The 17,770-nt window shown below is 43.2% G+C and overlaps 1 protein-coding gene across 2 annotated transcripts in view; it reads left to right on the top strand.

Annotated features, from left to right (window-relative positions):
• dgkab (diacylglycerol kinase, alpha b) overlaps window positions 1–17,770 on the top strand; it is a 33,486-nt gene that overhangs the window by 14,428 nt on the left and 1,288 nt on the right. For both annotated transcript variants that reach the window (XM_082156434.1, XM_082156433.1), the window contains exons 12-23: window positions 17–106; window positions 237–320; window positions 448–521; window positions 1,715–1,789; window positions 1,873–1,958; window positions 3,972–4,061; window positions 5,536–5,696; window positions 8,475–8,539; window positions 8,651–8,741; window positions 16,188–16,362; window positions 17,443–17,563; window positions 17,680–17,740. In XM_082156434.1, the coding sequence (XP_082012560.1) occupies window positions 17–106; window positions 237–320; window positions 448–521; window positions 1,715–1,789; window positions 1,873–1,958; window positions 3,972–4,061; window positions 5,536–5,696; window positions 8,475–8,539; window positions 8,651–8,741; window positions 16,188–16,362; window positions 17,443–17,563; window positions 17,680–17,740 (1,173 nt within the window). The remainder of the gene's footprint in view (window positions 1–16; window positions 107–236; window positions 321–447; window positions 522–1,714; window positions 1,790–1,872; window positions 1,959–3,971; window positions 4,062–5,535; window positions 5,697–8,474; window positions 8,540–8,650; window positions 8,742–16,187; window positions 16,363–17,442; window positions 17,564–17,679; window positions 17,741–17,770) is intronic.

The following is a 17,770-nucleotide window of genomic DNA, read 5'->3' as shown; positions in this document are numbered from 1 at the left end:
CTGATGATGAACGTAGCGCCACAGTGACTGTGTTCCTCTGGGCTCGTCTCACTGTGACTGTGAGCGATTACAGCATCACATCCTTCCACCGTGGGCCATATGTGCTGTAAGCAAGAGCTAGAACTATATAAAACCAGTATTTAGTGTTGTTGCTATATAAGGCACTTTGGCTATATTTATAATAGCATTTTATATACAATAAGTGTAACTTTTGTTTCTTTCATTATCAATTATAGATGGATCAAGCTGACTCTATTTCGGGGAGCAGTCTGGGAGAAAACTACCTGGTAAACATAAACTCAGATGGACACTTTTTGCAGGCAAGCAGTTCTACATTTAAACCAATCTTGACTCCAAATATTGTAATGAAATGTTTTTGTGATACAGAATGTTTGATTAAATGTATGTATGTGCTTTCTCTATAACTCTACTTATATCTTGATGAAGATATTTCCTGTGAAGGACACACACCCTCTCTTGGTGTTTGTAAACCCAAAGAGTGGCGGAAAACAAGGAAAGAGGTTATATTCTGTTATTAATATGAAATATTATGCTTCTATTATGCTTAATCAAATTTTCAGATTTGCATAATGCCAGTCTATGTTCTTCATTGGCTGCCGTGAACAACGTCTACTATGACCCTCAAACACTGTAGTTGTATGTGAGACTGGAAGAGTTTGGTTCGTGTTGTTCATGTGGAGAAGACGCTGTTTTCTGCTGACAAAGCAAATCCACTTTGATGAGATTGATACGGTAAAACCGACGCCATCGTTACTGTTCGTATCACTGAGGATCAAGAGCTGAGGAAGATCCGGAGCTGAAATTCAGATATGATAATGAGCTAATAACACGGTCGACCAATCACAACAGACTGGGTCATCTGACCAATCAGAGCAGAGCAGCTCTCAGAAAGGCGGGGTTTAGAGAGACTGAATCCTTGATCGAACCGTTTCAGACACTGAGAGAAAAGAGCTGATGCTGCAGTGAATATTATGAGAAAATTAAAGAGTTTTTTACCTGATGCATGTAAACCTGTTGTAGGAGACTCTAACATAGCATTGTAATATGACATTTTGAAGAACTATTTGTTAAAATAATTACTGCTGGCTAGTCTGGCTATCACCAGACCAAGCTCAATCTTTTAAGACTGAACATTAGTCTGGAGAGTCTGCTCTGTATTTTCTTCTGCACAAGAGGCGTGATCAACGGGGATAGTTCAAATGACTCTGTACGCAATTGGATAGTCCTTCAACCAATCAGACCAATGATCCGGGTGACGTACTTTGCAGAGCGACACGAAAACAACGTGTCAACAAACATGTTGGTTTGTAGCATTGAGTGATTTTTGCAGATTGTGCCAAAAAAAAAACGTGAAAGTGAGTGATATTTACACCCACCCTTAGCGATTTGTTTGCTAAACTAAAAGAAGCCATTGAGCGTCGTCGAGAGGTTAAAAGGAATTGGATTGACGGTCGTGCGAGAGCCAATAGCCCGCCAGGTGGATAAACCAGTTTGTGATTGGTCCCCACAGATTTGTAACGGAAGCAGGATAGAAAAATGTACAAGTTTCCAGCCGAAATCAAATCGGTTTACCCAGTCTAACTGCTGGCTGTTTTGTCTCCTAAAATGGTTGAGACCAAAACACTTTTTTTACATTTACCTTATAAGCACATTTAAAATGACTTGCTTAATGACATTATCTGGTTTGTTGCAGGGTGTTGAGAAAGTTTCAGTACCTCCTGAACCCACGACAGGTTTACAGTCTTGACAATGGAGGACCAAATCCAGGGTACGGTTTTATAAATAGAGCAGAATAACACACCATTACAAAGCAGATTGAAACAAACTCATGTGTGTGTCTATTTGTTTCAGGCTCCAGCTCTTTCAAAATCTTCATAAATACAGAGTCCTGGTCTGTGGAGGAGACGGCACTGTCGGCTGGATTTTAGATGCTATTGGTGAGAAACATAAACTCATGCATGTCACACAATTTTATTTAATCATATAGTATTTTGTTACCCATTTGTTTACCCAGCTGTTTTTATTGTAATTTATGAAGAATATAATGTCACTCTCCAGCCATTGAATTTAAGACATGTAAAGACATATTGCAATCAAAATTACCCTCATCCATTGGTTTAGGCTTTAAGGTTTTTGCATGTTTTTATTTTTAGCTACTTTGCTTAAATAAAAGAGTAACCTCTCATTTTGTTTGATAAAATTTCATGTGAAAAAGTATTTAAAATATTTTGACACAATTATTACCTGAAAAATATTTTAGAGCTGGGCAGTCATAATTAGAAAAAAATATTTTCATAAAATGCATAAAAATGCCTTTGGAGTTTATTTATTTATATGGCTTTTTCCATGTCTAGAAATCACAGTTTTAACCCTATAAATCTTACTCTATCATATTTAATACACACATTTCTAATGATCAATATAATTGAACCCTTTTTAGCAAGTAAAAAGCCTTTTAGTATAATTGTTAAAACTGTCCACCTTCAGGTTGTGGTTCACGACGTACTGATTTTAATAAAGTAAACGTAATAACTTTTTTACTGTTAGTAATATTTAAACTGAAGCAAATTAGGTTTACATGATAATCCTGCCCTGTCATTTAAAATGCGAGCATCAAATATGATCCATCAGGCTTTTGAGGAAGGTTTATTTGTTCATCTCTCAATCATCATTTTATTGCATTGCATTATATGTTTTAAAACTACAGAGCTTTGATCATAAAACTAAGCATTTAAATAACATCTTAGTAAGACTTATTATAGGAGATATAGAGTGACGACGACTGATATTTATATGCATTTTATGTAAGTAGTCTGCTGTACTGTTATAAAGATCACATTACAAGCTATCAGAATTGCATACTTTTTGCCATATAAATATCAGTGTCTGCACCAAATTGAATATTTTTGCTTAGTTTAGGCCTTTACATATAATTTAGATGTTTTTTTTTTATATAAATATTTTATCTAAGGCTGCATTTACACTGCAGGACTCGATGCCCAATTCTGATTTGTTGACTATATCCGATTTTTTTGACGACCAGCTTACATCTTCTTTTAAAAGTGACCCATATTCGATATCTGCATTTACACTATACACTTGGTGAAACAACCCAGGTGGATGTACTGATCCAAAAGCCTAGGCCGAAAAGTAAGTAAAAATGGCACGATTTGCAATGGACACTGATAAAATGATAATACAAGCTTTTGCTTTCCGCAAAACATTGAGTTGAGACTTCAACTCCATTGCGCCATTGAAGAGAGTCATGTGATCACGGTTGGATTCCACCTGAGTTGACGTCATTCACCACTGTCGCTTTTTCAATGATGTACGACTCGCATTGACGGGAATATCCAATCTGTCATGGCAGACGCAAATGCACGTATTTGATTTGAGGCCTGAAACCGATCTGAGAATATCGGAATCCATGTGCTTTTTTCCTGCTTACACGTTCATGGGTTACACTATTGCCAAAAGTATTGGGACACCCCTCCAAATCATTGAATTCAGGTGTTCAATCACTTCCATGGCCACAGTTGTATTTAGGCTACCTCATACATCCAGGTTTTTCAAGACAGTGGGAGCCCTGGTTCTTCAAAGAAAAAAAATGTGACCTCATAATGTTTAATCATTATGTAATAACTGGATCGTCCAGTGAAAAGACAGACATCTCTCTTGCACTTAAACCCTCACGATCATCTGCCTCCACTTTTGAGAGCCACGTCCACATCTCAACATCCAATCAACAACCGACGCATAGACCCAAGTCCTCCTCGTTCTACACTTTTTCTTTTTCAATAATCAGATACACTCGGATGTATGTCACAATACAGAGAAATGAAATGACTTTAACAGAATACAATCTCATAAATGCTACACAAAACAAGTGTTATTTCTCAGTACTTACTACTGTTATTATCTTCATAGACCTGTTTTTTCCCCCTCCTCAGATAAAGCTGATATGGTGATTCGTCCTCCAGTTGCAGTCCTTCCTTTAGGAACTGGGAATGATCTGGCTCGATGTCTGCACTGGGGAGGAGGTGGGTCATTCAGGGATATTTACACTTGCATACAGGAGATGAAGGCAGTTTAATGTTCCTGTGAGCGAGTTGCTCATTCATCATAGGTGCTGCAACCTGTCATGCAATTGAGTTTTTACGACTAATAATAACATGTTTACATTAAATAGCTAGTGCGATGTGCATACAAATATATGTAAAAAACAGTCAAACCAAACAATATAACAAGAAACACTCCACTATAGACAAACTACAGACAAAGAGAGCCTCAGTCAACAGTATCTCACAATCACATGCTCTACGAATGTTTTGTTAACATTCCCATTAAGTTATAAATATTTTTGTTTCTGAATGTTCTCTGATTATTTAAAACTCCCATTTACTAAAATGTTTTAAAAACACCTTTTCTTGGTTATCTGAACATTGAGGGAACATTTTATAATTTTGCAAACATTATGGAAACATTTCAAAGTGTTCAGAGAACATTTCAAAGTAATCCATGTTCTCAGAACTTTGACTAACATTGTTGAAAGGTTCTCTCAAAGTAACATTAATAGAATGTTCGTTTAAATTTATGAGGCCGGTTGTATAAACTGCTAACTAATGCTAGTCTTACAAGTTAGCCATTAAAAAAAAACTTTTTTAAGTCAGTTACATAAAAACGTTGATTGGTTTAATTTGATTGCCCCTAACTAACTGCTGGTTGGTCAGACTAGTTCTTAAGACACTGTCTTTATGTAATGGTGTTATGTTTCTGCAACTGGCTCCTGGTCTTGAATAATGAGAGGGGGAACCTTATTCATACATTGTTTATGGAACTTTTCTTTCTGAAAAGCTCATTTTAATTGACTTAATTTTTTTTTACAGGGAAGGTGCTCATTGATAAACAGAAACGTCTTGTTTAGGCAGACCTAGACAACCTAGACTTAAAAGACTAACACAAGATCATAAATGTAACACTTAAAATACAATACAATCAAGGAGAAACAAAACACCTCTACCATTTTTTTTAAATGTTACTACTTGTTTCAGAACATTCAATAGAAACGTTCCCATAATGACAAAGTTGCAGAATGACAAAGTTGAATGTTCCCTTATCGGTCAGATAACTATGAGAAAACTTTTTAAATAATAAAAAAAACTGATCGTTTTGAACATTTAAAGAAATAATGTTTTCATAACTTAATGGGAACATTTGCGGAACGTTCTTGGAATATATTTTTGGTAGCTGGGAACAAGTATAACATTTAAATAAACCGATAAATGTCCAACAAACAACACAAAAATCCGTGAACAATATATAAATAATGTTTTTTTGCTTATATTTTGAGAACATTGAGTGCAAGGGTGAAGATAAAATGCTCATACAAGCGGTCACTGAGGTTGGCACAAATGAGTTTTTGGAACGGTTCGGCTTTGAATCGTCTGCCTGAAGGTGAAGTCTGTATTCATAACTCAAGGCATCTGTTGTTCTTTTCTGTGTTGGATTAAACAGGATATGAAGGCAGTGATCTGACAGAAATCCTTAAGCAGATTGAGGAGAGCACATTAGTGCTGATGGATCGCTGGAGTTTGCGAGTCATTCAAGATGATGTGGCAGACGAGGGCGACCCAGTGCCCAATGACATCATCAACAACTATTTCTCTATCGGTGTGGTGAGCGCCAAGAATCTGGACTAGGGGTGTAACAATATATCGTGTCACAATATATCGTAATACAAAAATGCAACAATATGTATAGTGGATAGTGACAATCTGTATTGTGTACAGTTCACCCAAAATGAAAATTACTGCGTGAGAAAAAAATCAAGTTTTCAGTTTTAGTGTCAGTACTACATTAAACTACTATATATGTATATACACTACCGTTCAAAAGTTTGGGGTCAGTAAGATGTTTTAATGTTTTTAAAAGAAGTATCTTCTGCTCACCAAGGCTGCATTTATTTGATAAAAAAACAATACAAAAAAAACAGTAATATTGTGAAATATTATGACAATTTAAAATGACTGTTTTCTATTTTAATATATTTTAAACTGTAATTTATTCCTGTGATCAAAGCTGAATTTCCAGCATCATTACTCCAGTCTTCAGAGTCACATGATCCTTCAGAAATCATTCTGATATGCTGATTTGATGCTCAAGAAACATTCATTATTATTATCAATGTTGAAAACAGTTGTGTACACGTTTTTTTCAAAATTCTTTGATGAATAGAAAGTTAAAAAGAACAGCATTTATTTAAAATAGAATATTTTCTAACATTATAAATGTTTTTACTGTAACTTTTGATCAGTTTAACTCATCCTTGATGAATAAAAGTATTGATTTATTTTATTTATTTCCCCAAAAAATAAAATTAAAATTCTTACTGACCCCAAACTTTTGAACGGTAGTGTTTAATGTTACAAAAGCTTTAGATTTCAGATAAATGCTGTTCTTTTGAACTTTCTATTCATCATAGCATCATGAAATAAAAATGTAAATAACTGTTTTCAACATTGATAATAATCATAAATGTTTCTTGTGCATCAAGGATTCTGAAGGATAATGTGACACTGAAGACTGGAGTAATGATGCTGAAAATTCAGCTTTGATCTCAGGAATAAATTACATTTTACTGTATATTCACATACAAAACAGCTGTTTTAAATTGGAATAATATTCACAATATTACTGTTTTTGTTTGTATATTTAATCAAATAAATGTAGCCTTGGTGAGCAGAAGATACTTCTTTTAAAAACATTAAAAATCTTACTGAACCCAAACTTTTGAACGGTAATGTACACTCACCTAAAGGATTTTTAGGAACAGCTGTTCAATTTCTCATTAATGCAATTATCTAATCAACCAATCACATGGCAGCTGCTTCAATGCTTTTAGGGGTGTGGTCCTGGTCAAGACAATCTCCTGAACTCCAAACTGAATGTCAGAATGGGAAAGAAAGGTGATTTAAGCAATTTTGAGCGTGGCATGGTTGTTGGTGCCAGACGGGCCGGTCTGAGTATTTCACAATCTGCTCAGTTACTGGTTTTCACGCACAACCATTTCTAGGGTTTACAAAGAATGGTGTGAAAAGGGAAAAACATCCAGTATGCGGCAGTCCTGTGGGCGAAAATGCCTTGTTGATGCTAGAGGTCAGAGGAGAATGGGGCGACTGATTCAAGCTGATAGAAGAGCAACTTTGACTGAAATAACCACTCGTTACAACCGAGGTATGCAGCAAAGCATTTGTGAAGCCACAACACGCACAACCTTGAGGCGGATGGGCTACAACAGCAGAAGACCCCACCGGTTACCACTCATCTCCACTACAAATAGGAAAAAGAGGCTACAATTTGCACGAGCTCACCAAAATTGGACAGTTGAAGACTGGAAAAATGTTGCCTGGTCTGAGGAGTCTCGATTTCTGTTGAGACATTCAGATGGTAGAGTCAGAATTTGGCGTAAACAGAATGAGAACATGGATCCATCATGCCTTGTTACCACTGTGCAGGCTGGTGGTGGTGGTGTACTGGTGTGGGGGATGTTTTCTTGGCACACTTTAGGCCCCTTAGTGCCAATTGGGCATCATTTAAATGCCACGGCCTACCTGAGCATTGTTTCTGACCATGTCCATCCCTTTATGACCACCATGTACCCATCCTCTGATGGCTACTTCCAGCAGGATAATGCACCATGTCACAAAGCTCGAATCATTTCAAATTGGTTTCTTGAACATGACAATGAGTTCACTGTACTAAAATGGCCCCCACAGTCACCAGATCTCAACCCAATAGAGCATCTTTGGGATGTGGTGGAACGGGAGCTTCGTGCCCTGGATGTGCATCCCACAAATCTCCATCAACTGCAAGATGCTATCCTATCAATATGGGCCAACATTTCTAAAGAATGCTTTCAGCACCTTGTTGAATCAATGCCACGTAGAATTAAGGCAGTTCTGAAGGCGAAAGGGGGTCAAACACAGTATTAGTATGGTGTTCCTAATAATCCTTTAGGTGAGTGTATATATGTATAATAATGCAATGGGGGAATATTTGTGGTTCCTGATAATGCCAAATGCCTGATGTTGCCTGTAAAAAGTGGCCTACATTATTTTAAATATCTAGTCAGTGACAGAGTGTCCAAACCTATTCATTTACACCCAATGTAATACCAAATTTTGCATTTTAATTAACAGTACATTATTTGTTAACCTTTTATCATATCTCATGGAGTATCGCAATAATATCGTATTGTGAGTTCAGTATCGCGATATATAACGAATCGTGACATGAGGGTATCATCACACCCCTAGTCTGGACTGAACGTTTTATTTTCCTCTTGACAAATGGTGCAGCTAAGAAGCTCTTTGAATGATGCATCTGTATTTCTGTAATTGGCAGCTATATTGTATTTGTGTCAGTAATTTTCCAGTGTGATGTTCCCTCAACAGGATGCATCTATAGCACACCAGTTTCATGTGATGAGAGAGAAGGATCCACAGAAGTTCAACAGCAGGTCAGGATCTGAAATGTGTTCAGTCACTACGTTGTGCTGTGTTTTTAACTAGATACTTTGTGCATTTATTATTTGCACAGTTCTACATTTTTCTATGTTATGCCCTGAAAGAGCCAGAAATAAGCTGTGGTATTTTCAACTCGCAACATCTGAGACCGTTTCAGCTTCCTGCAGGAACCTCAAGGAATGTCTCAGCATTGAGGTAAATGTTGTTGAAAATCCTTTAGCTAATTTAGTGTTCCGGGTCAAAAATGACCCGTCTTGTAAATCTGTCATTATGCCATTTTATCACCAAATACTGGATTCAATCTTTTTATCATCTTGTTTTCTTTCAATTAGCTCAGGTTTTGTATTTCTCTCTGGAACTGACTGATCGTAGGCCTCGTTGATCTGAGCTTATGCACCTTAGTGTTTGAGTGAGAAAAGGTCACTCAAGTTTGTTCATCAAAAAACAAAAACACTGAAATGCAAAAACTCAGATCAATGAGGCCTATGATCATTCAGCTCGAAAAATAAATACAAAACTTGCTAATTGAAAGAAAACAAGTAGGTAAAAAGACTGAATCCTTTATTTGGCAACGAAATGGCTTAATGAGAGATTTAAATGCATTTTTTTTAATGTCTGGTCATTTTAACAAGGTAAAAATAAATAAAAAAAAACAGCCAAAAAAAGCACATAAATGATCAAACATATTTTGGGAAGTTGTTATACCATGTGTGAGCAAAGTCAGTCAGTTTTAGTCAAATGCATTAACATTAACAAGCATTTTCGGGAAAAGGAAAATCCTCTCTGGGTCAAAATGACCAGAACACAACCAGTTAATAGCAGTTCATACACTTTGATATTGGAGCTATTTTTAGGTTAGTAAATATTTCTTAGGATAGGTTTATTTTTTATTTTTGAAAGGTACTTTATAGACACATACCATAAAGTCTACAAAAAAAAAAAAAACTATTCAATGCTTTCACCATTATTGCCAATGAAAAACAAGCTGATTAAACTCCCCTTTTTTTGCAGGAATTGTTTTCACACTATAAGGGGTTTTATTTATTTTTTGTTTCAGTGGGAACCTGCCATCAAATGACATATTAGAGCTTATTTTAAGCTAAACTAATACAGTAAAACAATTCTGAAAAACAGAATGATTCATGAAACAACAAGTAAGAGTAGCATACAAATATTCAAATTATTCTGGCCTACAAGAATAATAATTTATGAATTGTAAAAAGGTGCAACTTTAAACAACGGTGACAAACAGTTCTCTTACGAGAGGTCTCTCGTACTGCGTAAGATATCTTACGCTAGGGGAAAATCCTTTTTCCGCGAGATATTGAAGCCAAAAATTATCCTTAATTTTGTTATAATGCAAAACGCGTTGCAGCAGCAATGCAGACATAGGCGAGACAGCTCGCGCGCCTATTGGCTGCTCTGCGGCAACTGCAGCAGCCTATCGAGCGAGGCCTGGCGTGACGTCAGACCCAATCAGGGCACTTCGCGCCCGCTACGTCACGTCCCGCCAAAATGGGCGTGGTCTAGGCCTATAAATATCGCTCGCAGGCAGCTATTATCTGATTTTTCATCCTTCAAGCGAAGCACACGCATCGCTGGAGCTGGATTAGGAGCCGCGCCGTCGAGAGAGAGCACCTTCAGCGGGACGAGTCACTGAAGTCGCTGGCCGCGCCGCCTTCCTGCCTTCCTGCTGCGCTTTCCGGCGCTTATATCCTTCTCTTTATTACACTGTATTTCTGTGTGTGTGTGTCGCCGCTGCGACACACATTTCTAAAAGAGCTAGCGTCTTTTTAAAGATGCCTTCCTGCGGCTCGTGCAGAGCCACACTCAGCGACGGGGACCGCCACGTGATCTGCGTTTCCTGCCTGGGTGAGGAACATGCAGCTCTCGCGCTCGCTGACGGCGGATGCCCTCACTGCGAGCTGATGGCAATGGCGACTCTGAGGACTCGCCTAGCCGTCTTCACCGAGACTGCTCCCCCGCCCGCCGCGGCGTCGCGCCGTAAAAAGCGCCGTGCCCAGCGGGCCCCGGAACCCTCCCTCAGCCGCCAAAGCTCGCCGGTTCGCCCGCTTGCTTCCCCGGCTTCTTCTATTTCGCTTCCTGACGGACAGCGGCCGCCGTCTGCCGCCGCTTCCGTTGATATCGCGGATGAGGAAGCCCTGCTGGGAGAGGATGATTCCTGCTCTATCCTGGCGTCAGGCAGTGAGGATTGGGCGGGCTCTGAGGACCCCGCGCCCCCTGCCCGCACTTCGTCAGGCAAGAGAGCTTCCATAGAGACGGAACTCATGCGAGTACTCGCACAGGCCGCGGCGAGCCTCGGCCTCAAGTGGTCTTCGCCTGAGCAGCCCGCTCACAACCGGCTGGATGGATTTTTCCTGCCTGGGGAGCGCGCTTCACCTGTGTCCAGGCCGGCGCCCTTTCTTCCTGAGTTACACGAAGAAGTCGCCAAGTCCTGGAGCGCCCCCTATTCTGCTAGAGTGCGTCCTGCTGTTTCTTTGGCATTCTCCGCCGTTGACGATGCCAAGAACAAAGGATACCTCTCGCTGCCGCCGGTTGAAGAGGCGATAGCGGCCCACTTATGCCCGCCCTCCGCTGGACGGCGCGCTAAGCCGGCCCTACCCTCTAAAGCTTGCCGCACGATGTCGAGCTTGCTCCACCGCGCTTTCTCCGCCGCCGGGCAAGCTGCGTCAGCGTTGCATACCATGGCAACGCTCCAGATCTTCCAGGCCGATCTCCTCCGTAAGCTGGACGAGGAAGGACCTGACGCGATCTGCGTGCCGGACTTAAGGAGTGCCACGGACCTCGCCCTTCGTGCTACTAAGTCCGCAGCGCAAGCCATTGGACGGACTATGGCTTCTCTCACCGTGTCTGAGAGACATCTATGGCTGACGCTCTCGGAAATGGCCGAGTCTGAGCGCACCGCGTTCCTCGACGCCCCGCTTTCCGCCGCAGGCCTCTTCGGATCCTCCGTCAAAGATTTCGCGGAGAGATTCGCAGAGGTACAGAAAGCGTCTCAGGCTATGAAGCACTTCCTCCCGAAGCGCTCCAGCTCTGCAGCAGGCCGTGCGAAACCGTCTGCTCAGAGCTCACAGCCACAGCCACCGTCCACTGCCTCCACTTCACAGCGCCGCCAGGCCAGAAGCGCGAGACCGCGCTCCCGCTCATCCGGTCGCCGCCCCGCAGGACGCGGCCCGCGACCTAAGGTTACGGTGAAGCCCGAGGCCCCGAAGTCGTCCTAGCACAGCTAGGAAAACGACGGTGTTCCAGTCCCGCTGCGGCCGGACTCACACCAAAGCTATTCGCTCGTCCAGTTCCAGAAAATGTGACTGTTCCAGTGTTTTCTGCAGCCAACAAGTCGGTTCTGTCACCCGCTTGCCTGCACACAAATGCCGTTTTCACGGCTACCCAGATAAATCCCCAAAAGAGCGTATTTTCTGGTGTCCCGGCCACGGCCGATGGTGTTTCGTGTGTAGTAAGAATGCCCACTGCCCAGTGCCCATCCCTACACATAAGCACAGCCTGTCACACAGGGCTCGCGCACATAAAACCGACTCAGGTCGGTTGCGCTTCAAACATGGTGAATGTGCCCACTACCCAGTGCCCACTAACACCACGTTACGCATGTCTCACGGTTTCTGTAAAAACGAAACCAACGTGCACTCGCTTCACGCAAGCGAACGATGTTTTCGGTGTGATAAATGTGCCCGCTGTCCCGCGCCCACATCCACACATAGACATGACAGTTCCCACGGGAACCGCCCAGCCCTCCCCCTCGCGGTTAACCACCGTAGAGGAGTCGAGCGCGGGCAATCTGCCCGCTGTCATCAGCGCGCCCCATGCCTCAAATGTCACGAGCGACACGCTTGTGTTACAGCACACAGAAGCTTCTCCATCGCTGAGCGAGCGGAGCGCGCTTCGTATTCGACCCCTAGCTATCCATGCAGACGCATGGGCAAAGCTGCCCGGGGTTTCGAAGTGGGTGCTGAACATTATAAAAAGAGGCTATTCGCTGCAGTTTCGCCGACGCCCTCGCCGCTATGTGGCGCGCGTCGAGACCACGGTAAAAACAGAAGTAGCACATCTACTTCGAGCCGAAGTGACGAAACTATTGAGAAAAGGGGCTATAGAACCCCTCTCTCAAGATCAGAGCGAAGGAGGGCTATACAGCAGATACTTCCTGGTACCGAAAAAAGACGGGGGTCTCAGACCCATACTAGATCTAAGGCAACTGAACAAAGTGCTTGTGAAGCGACAGTTCAGGATGCTCACGACCAGGCAAATCCTTGTGCAGATTCGCCAAGGAGATTGGTTTGTGTCAATAGATCTGAAAGACGCGTATTTTCAAATACAGATAGCGTCACGTCACAGGCGATTTTTGAGATTCGCCTTCGAGGGCCAGGCATATCAGTACACAGTCCTGCCGTTCGGCTTGTCCCTAGCACCCCGTACATTTACGAAGTGCATGGACGCGGCGCTCGCACCCCTCAGAATGAGAGGCATGCGAGTGCTGAATTATTTGGACGATTGGCTGATTCTAGCGCAATCTCGCGCAGTGCTCATAGAACACACGACCATTTTACTCGATCACCTCGAGGATTTGGGTCTGAGTGTCAATTGGGCGAAGAGCTCCCTGTCACCCAGTCAGAAAATATCTTTCCTGGGCACAGAACTGGACTCACTATCCATGATAGCGCGACTATCACAACGGCGCGCGGTAGACATTCGACGCACAGCGAACTCTTTTCGCTGCGGCGCGTCTGTCCCGCTCAAAAGATTTCAGAAGATGCTAGGTCTCATGGCCTCAGCATCGTCAGTACTCCAGCTGGGTCTGCTCCGCATGCGCCCGCTGCAGTTTTGGCTGAAAGCGCGAGTCCCACGCAAAGCGTGGGCACCCGGTTTGCTTCGCCTCAGGGTCAATCAGAAATGCGTTACAGCGCTGAAACCCTGGAAAGCGAACGACTGGTACCAATCAGGTGTAAGCCTGGGGACTTCCTCGAGGGTGAAAGTGGTGTCCACGGACGCGTCCACCTCGGGATGGGGAGCGCTGCTCGAGGGCAGACCGTTCTTCGGCCAGTGGTCAGAACGGGAGAAGCTCCTGCACATAAACTGCCTCGAAATGCTGGCAGTAGACAACGCGCTGACGCGTTTTTGTCCCCAAATAAAAGGTCACCACGTCTTGGTCCGCTCGGACAACATGTCTGTGGTATCCTACATAAATCGCCAGGGCGGCATCAGATCCGAGAAACTGTACAGGCTGGCAGAACGCCTCCTGGTATGGGCTCAGTGCAACCTGCGCTCGCTCAGAGCAGCGCACGTGCCAGGGATCACGAATATAGGACCAGACAGACTGTCCAGGAACAACGTTCCGGCAGGCGAATGGTCCCTACACCCACAGACAGTCCAACTGCTGTGGAAGAAATTCGGCAGAGCGGAAGTGGACCTGTTTGCGTCTCAAGAAAACGCTCACTGTCAAGAATTTTTCTCCAAAAGCAGGAGCGCGCTGGCCCATGTGTGGCCCCGCCGCCCGCTCTATGCTTTTCCCCCCGTCTCTCTCCTGCCTCAGGTGATAGAACGGATCAGGGAAGAAGGATGCTCAGTACTGCTGGTAGCACCGCTCTGGAAAAACCAACCTTGGTTCCCAGCCGTGATGCAGTTAGCAAGTACTGCCCCGTGGCCAGTACCAGTGAGGAGAGATCTCCTCTCACAGGCCCGCGGCTCGATCTGGCCTCCTCACCTGGATCTATGGTCCCTTCATGTCTGGGCCATCAACGGGTACATGTTGGACTCCCTAAAGGAGTATTAAACACGATCACGCAGGCTAGAGCTCCGTCTACAAGACGACTCTATTCTTCGAAATGGTCAGTGTTTTCGGGCTGGTGCACAGCCCGTGGTGTGTCACCCACAAATTGTGATGTGACGGAGGTGCTTTCCTTCCTACAAGAGCTGTTGGATGGGGGCAGGGCCCCCTCCACGCTCAAAGTTTATGTGGCGGCTATAGCAGCGTTCTCAGAAACAACGCTTGGTCAGTCAATAGGAAGGAACGATTTAGTCATCCGCTTCCTTAAAGGAGCTAGGAGACTGAATCCTCCCAGACCTCCCTCAGTCCCCGTATGGGACCTTTCTACGGTTCTGGAAGCCATGAAAGGTGCGCCATTTGAGCCTTTACAGTCAATCGATTTGAAACACCTGTCCTTCAAAACGGTGTTTTTGCTGGCTCTCGCTTCGGTGAAGCGCATAGGGGATCTGCACGCGCTCTCTGTGAGCGCGGCGTGCATGGAGTTTGGGCCCAATGACTCAAAAGTTATACTCAAACCTAAGCACGGTTATGTTCCAAAATCCCTCAACACACCGTTTAGGGCGCAGATTATCTCTCTGTCAGCCCTACCGGTCCCTGATGAGGAAAGAGACGCGAGCCTCGTTTGCCCAGTCAGGGCATTACGAGCTTATGTGTCTCGCTCGTCTGTTTTCAGACAGACGGAACAGCTCTTTGTTTCGTTTAGCGGACGTTCTAAGGGACTAGCCGCATCGAAACAGAGCCTATCCAGATGGATAGTTGATGCTATAGCGCTGGCATACGCCTCCAAGGGCATGCAGTGCCCTTTGGGTGTCAGAGCGCATTCCACAAGAGGCATGGCCTCTTCGTGGGCTTGGTCGAGTGGGATTGCCTTGCAAGATATTTGTATGGTGGCAGGCTGGGCCTCCCCGTCTACATTTATAAGGTTCTATAACCTAGAGGTTCCCGCCCTACAGGCCAGGCTGCTGTCGGTCTAGACTACCAGTATTATCTGACCTGATGCGTTCAGCTCAGAATGCTGCGTTTACTGAGCACAGCTCAATTTTCGACAGTTTACAGCTGGGCAAACTGTGTAAGACCCACATTTTTTCCATCAGTTCAGGCCGTACCCCGCCCTGTCTGTATGATGAAATTTGCGTCCCTTCGACGCTAATTTATGTGGAAAGTGAGGCTGCACCCCTCCTTCTCCCGGACTCTCTGTGAGTTCACTGAGTGATTGTGCACTATATGTACCCCGGGCTTTTCGCCCTTGGGTCTTTGGTGTCAGATCTCAGCACGCACGGCGTTTTACACAGGGTCCCCTAGCGTAAGATATCTTACGCAGTACGAGAGACCTCTCGTAAGAGAACGTACTCGGTTACTAACGTAACCTCGGTTCTCTCTAGAAGAGGGACCGAGTACTGCGTATCTTGCCGTGCATGCACACGCTCTGGTTGCTTCGATGATGAAAAACCAGATAATAGCTGCCTGCGAGCGATATTTATAGGCCTAGACCACGCCCATTTTGGCCAGGCCTCGCTCGATAGGCTGCTGCAGTTGCCGCAGAGCAGCCAATAGGCGCGCGAGCTGTCTCGCCTATGTCTGCATTGCTGCTGCAACGCGTTTTGCATTATAACAAAATTAAGGATAATTTTTGGCTTCAATATCTCGCGGAAAAAGGATTTTCCCCTAGCGTAAGATATCTTACGCAGTACTCGGTCCCTCTTCTAGAGAGAACCGAGGTTACGTTAGTAACCGAGTACGTTTTCTTTTCTTTGTATAGTTGCTTCTTGCTTTATGTGTGTTAGTTTTATGTATCTCGCTGTCACTGTTTCAAAATGAGTTTGATGAATCTGTCGCTGTAGTGTTGTGGCGTTCCTGTCGATCTGAGCAGACTCTCATTGGAGGGTGTTGCTGTCCTGAACATTCCCAGCATGCACGGCGGTTCAAACCTGTGGGGAGAAACAAAGAGTGTTGAGAAACTAAAGAAGTGGCAAGAGGTCACTGTTGATCGTGATGCTCTTGAGATGTGCTCACAGGGTAAGCAAATGCTTATTACAATAAAAAAAAAATCACTGTCAATTCTAAAGGTTAGATGCTTACTTAAAGTGGCCCTATTATGCTATTTTAAAGATTCCTAAATTAGTTTTGGCGTCTCCTACAACAGGTTTACATGCTTCCCAGATCAAAAACTCTTTAATTTTCTCATAATATCCACTGCAGCATCAGCTCTCTTCTCACAGTGTCTGAAACGGTTCGATCAAGGATTCAGTCTCTCTAAACCCCGCCTTTCTGAGAGCTGCTCTGCTCTGATTGGTCAGATGACCCAGTCTGTTGTGATTGGTCGACCATGTCAGAAAACAAACACTTATTAGCATATCTGAATTTCAGCTCTGGATCTTCCTCAGCTCTTGATACTCAGTGATACGAACAGTAACGATGGCTCATCAAAGTGGATTTGCTTTGTCAGCAGAAAACAGCGTCTTCTCCACATGAACAACACGAACCAAACTCTTCCAGTCTCACATACAACTACAGTGTTTGAGGGTCATAGTAGACGTTGTTCACGGCAGCCAATGAAGAACATAGACTGGCATTATGCAAATCTGTTACAAACCTACACAGATTCAGCAGGAAGTGAGACTGGAAATACTGACGACTCGTTAAAATATCTAGGTTATTTATGTTGACAGTACTGCAGGTCTGAATATTATTTCTTATCAAATTTTTTCTTAATTTTTCCGTATATTTTATAAAATTTTCACATTTACAAATTTTCAACATTTCAATATACAACATTCCCAAATGAAACAAAATATTCAAAAATAAAATCATCAGGAATTGATTTTGAAGGCTGGTTGTGAAATAAATGGACCAATGTGACTTCAGCTGAAAAGGAAAGGCGTTTCAGAGCAAGTTATTACATTTTCAAGAAAGAATAACATTTTCTTGGACATAGAAATAAACCAATGAGTTCATATTAAGATTAGGAATGTGTATTAATAAAGTCAATTTTGAGTTCTAATATAATTCATGGTTGTGTTTGTCGATGATGCCCTTCTTGGCAAAATCATCAGTTTTGACATAGTCTTCCACACTAAATGCTGTTTATGCTTGTAGACATGAATGATAAACTCCTAGAGGTTGTTGGGTTGGAGAGTGTGGTGGAAATGGGTCAGATTTACACAGGCTTGAAGAGTAAAGCACACCGTCTGGTTCAGGCTGCTCACGTCACAATCAGGTGAGGAAACCAGATCATATTTCATCAAATGTGTTTTACCATATACTGTACATTTGACCACCCATTTGAATAAGCAATTTTATTTAAATATTATTTACAACATATCTTTCCTGTAGAACATATAAAACTCTGCCCATGCAGATTGATGGAGAGCCGTGGATGCAGCCTGCATGTACGGTAAGTGTGCTCTTCGGAAGACCTATAAAA

The sequence above is a fragment of the Leuciscus leuciscus genome, assembly GCF_965113295.1.
Source record: "Leuciscus leuciscus genome assembly, chromosome: 23".
NCBI classification, from domain to species: domain Eukaryota; kingdom Metazoa; phylum Chordata; class Actinopteri; order Cypriniformes; family Leuciscidae; genus Leuciscus; species Leuciscus leuciscus.
The sequence above is the reverse complement of the archived record's forward strand: the minus strand, read 5'-3'. Positions and strand labels throughout refer to the sequence as shown.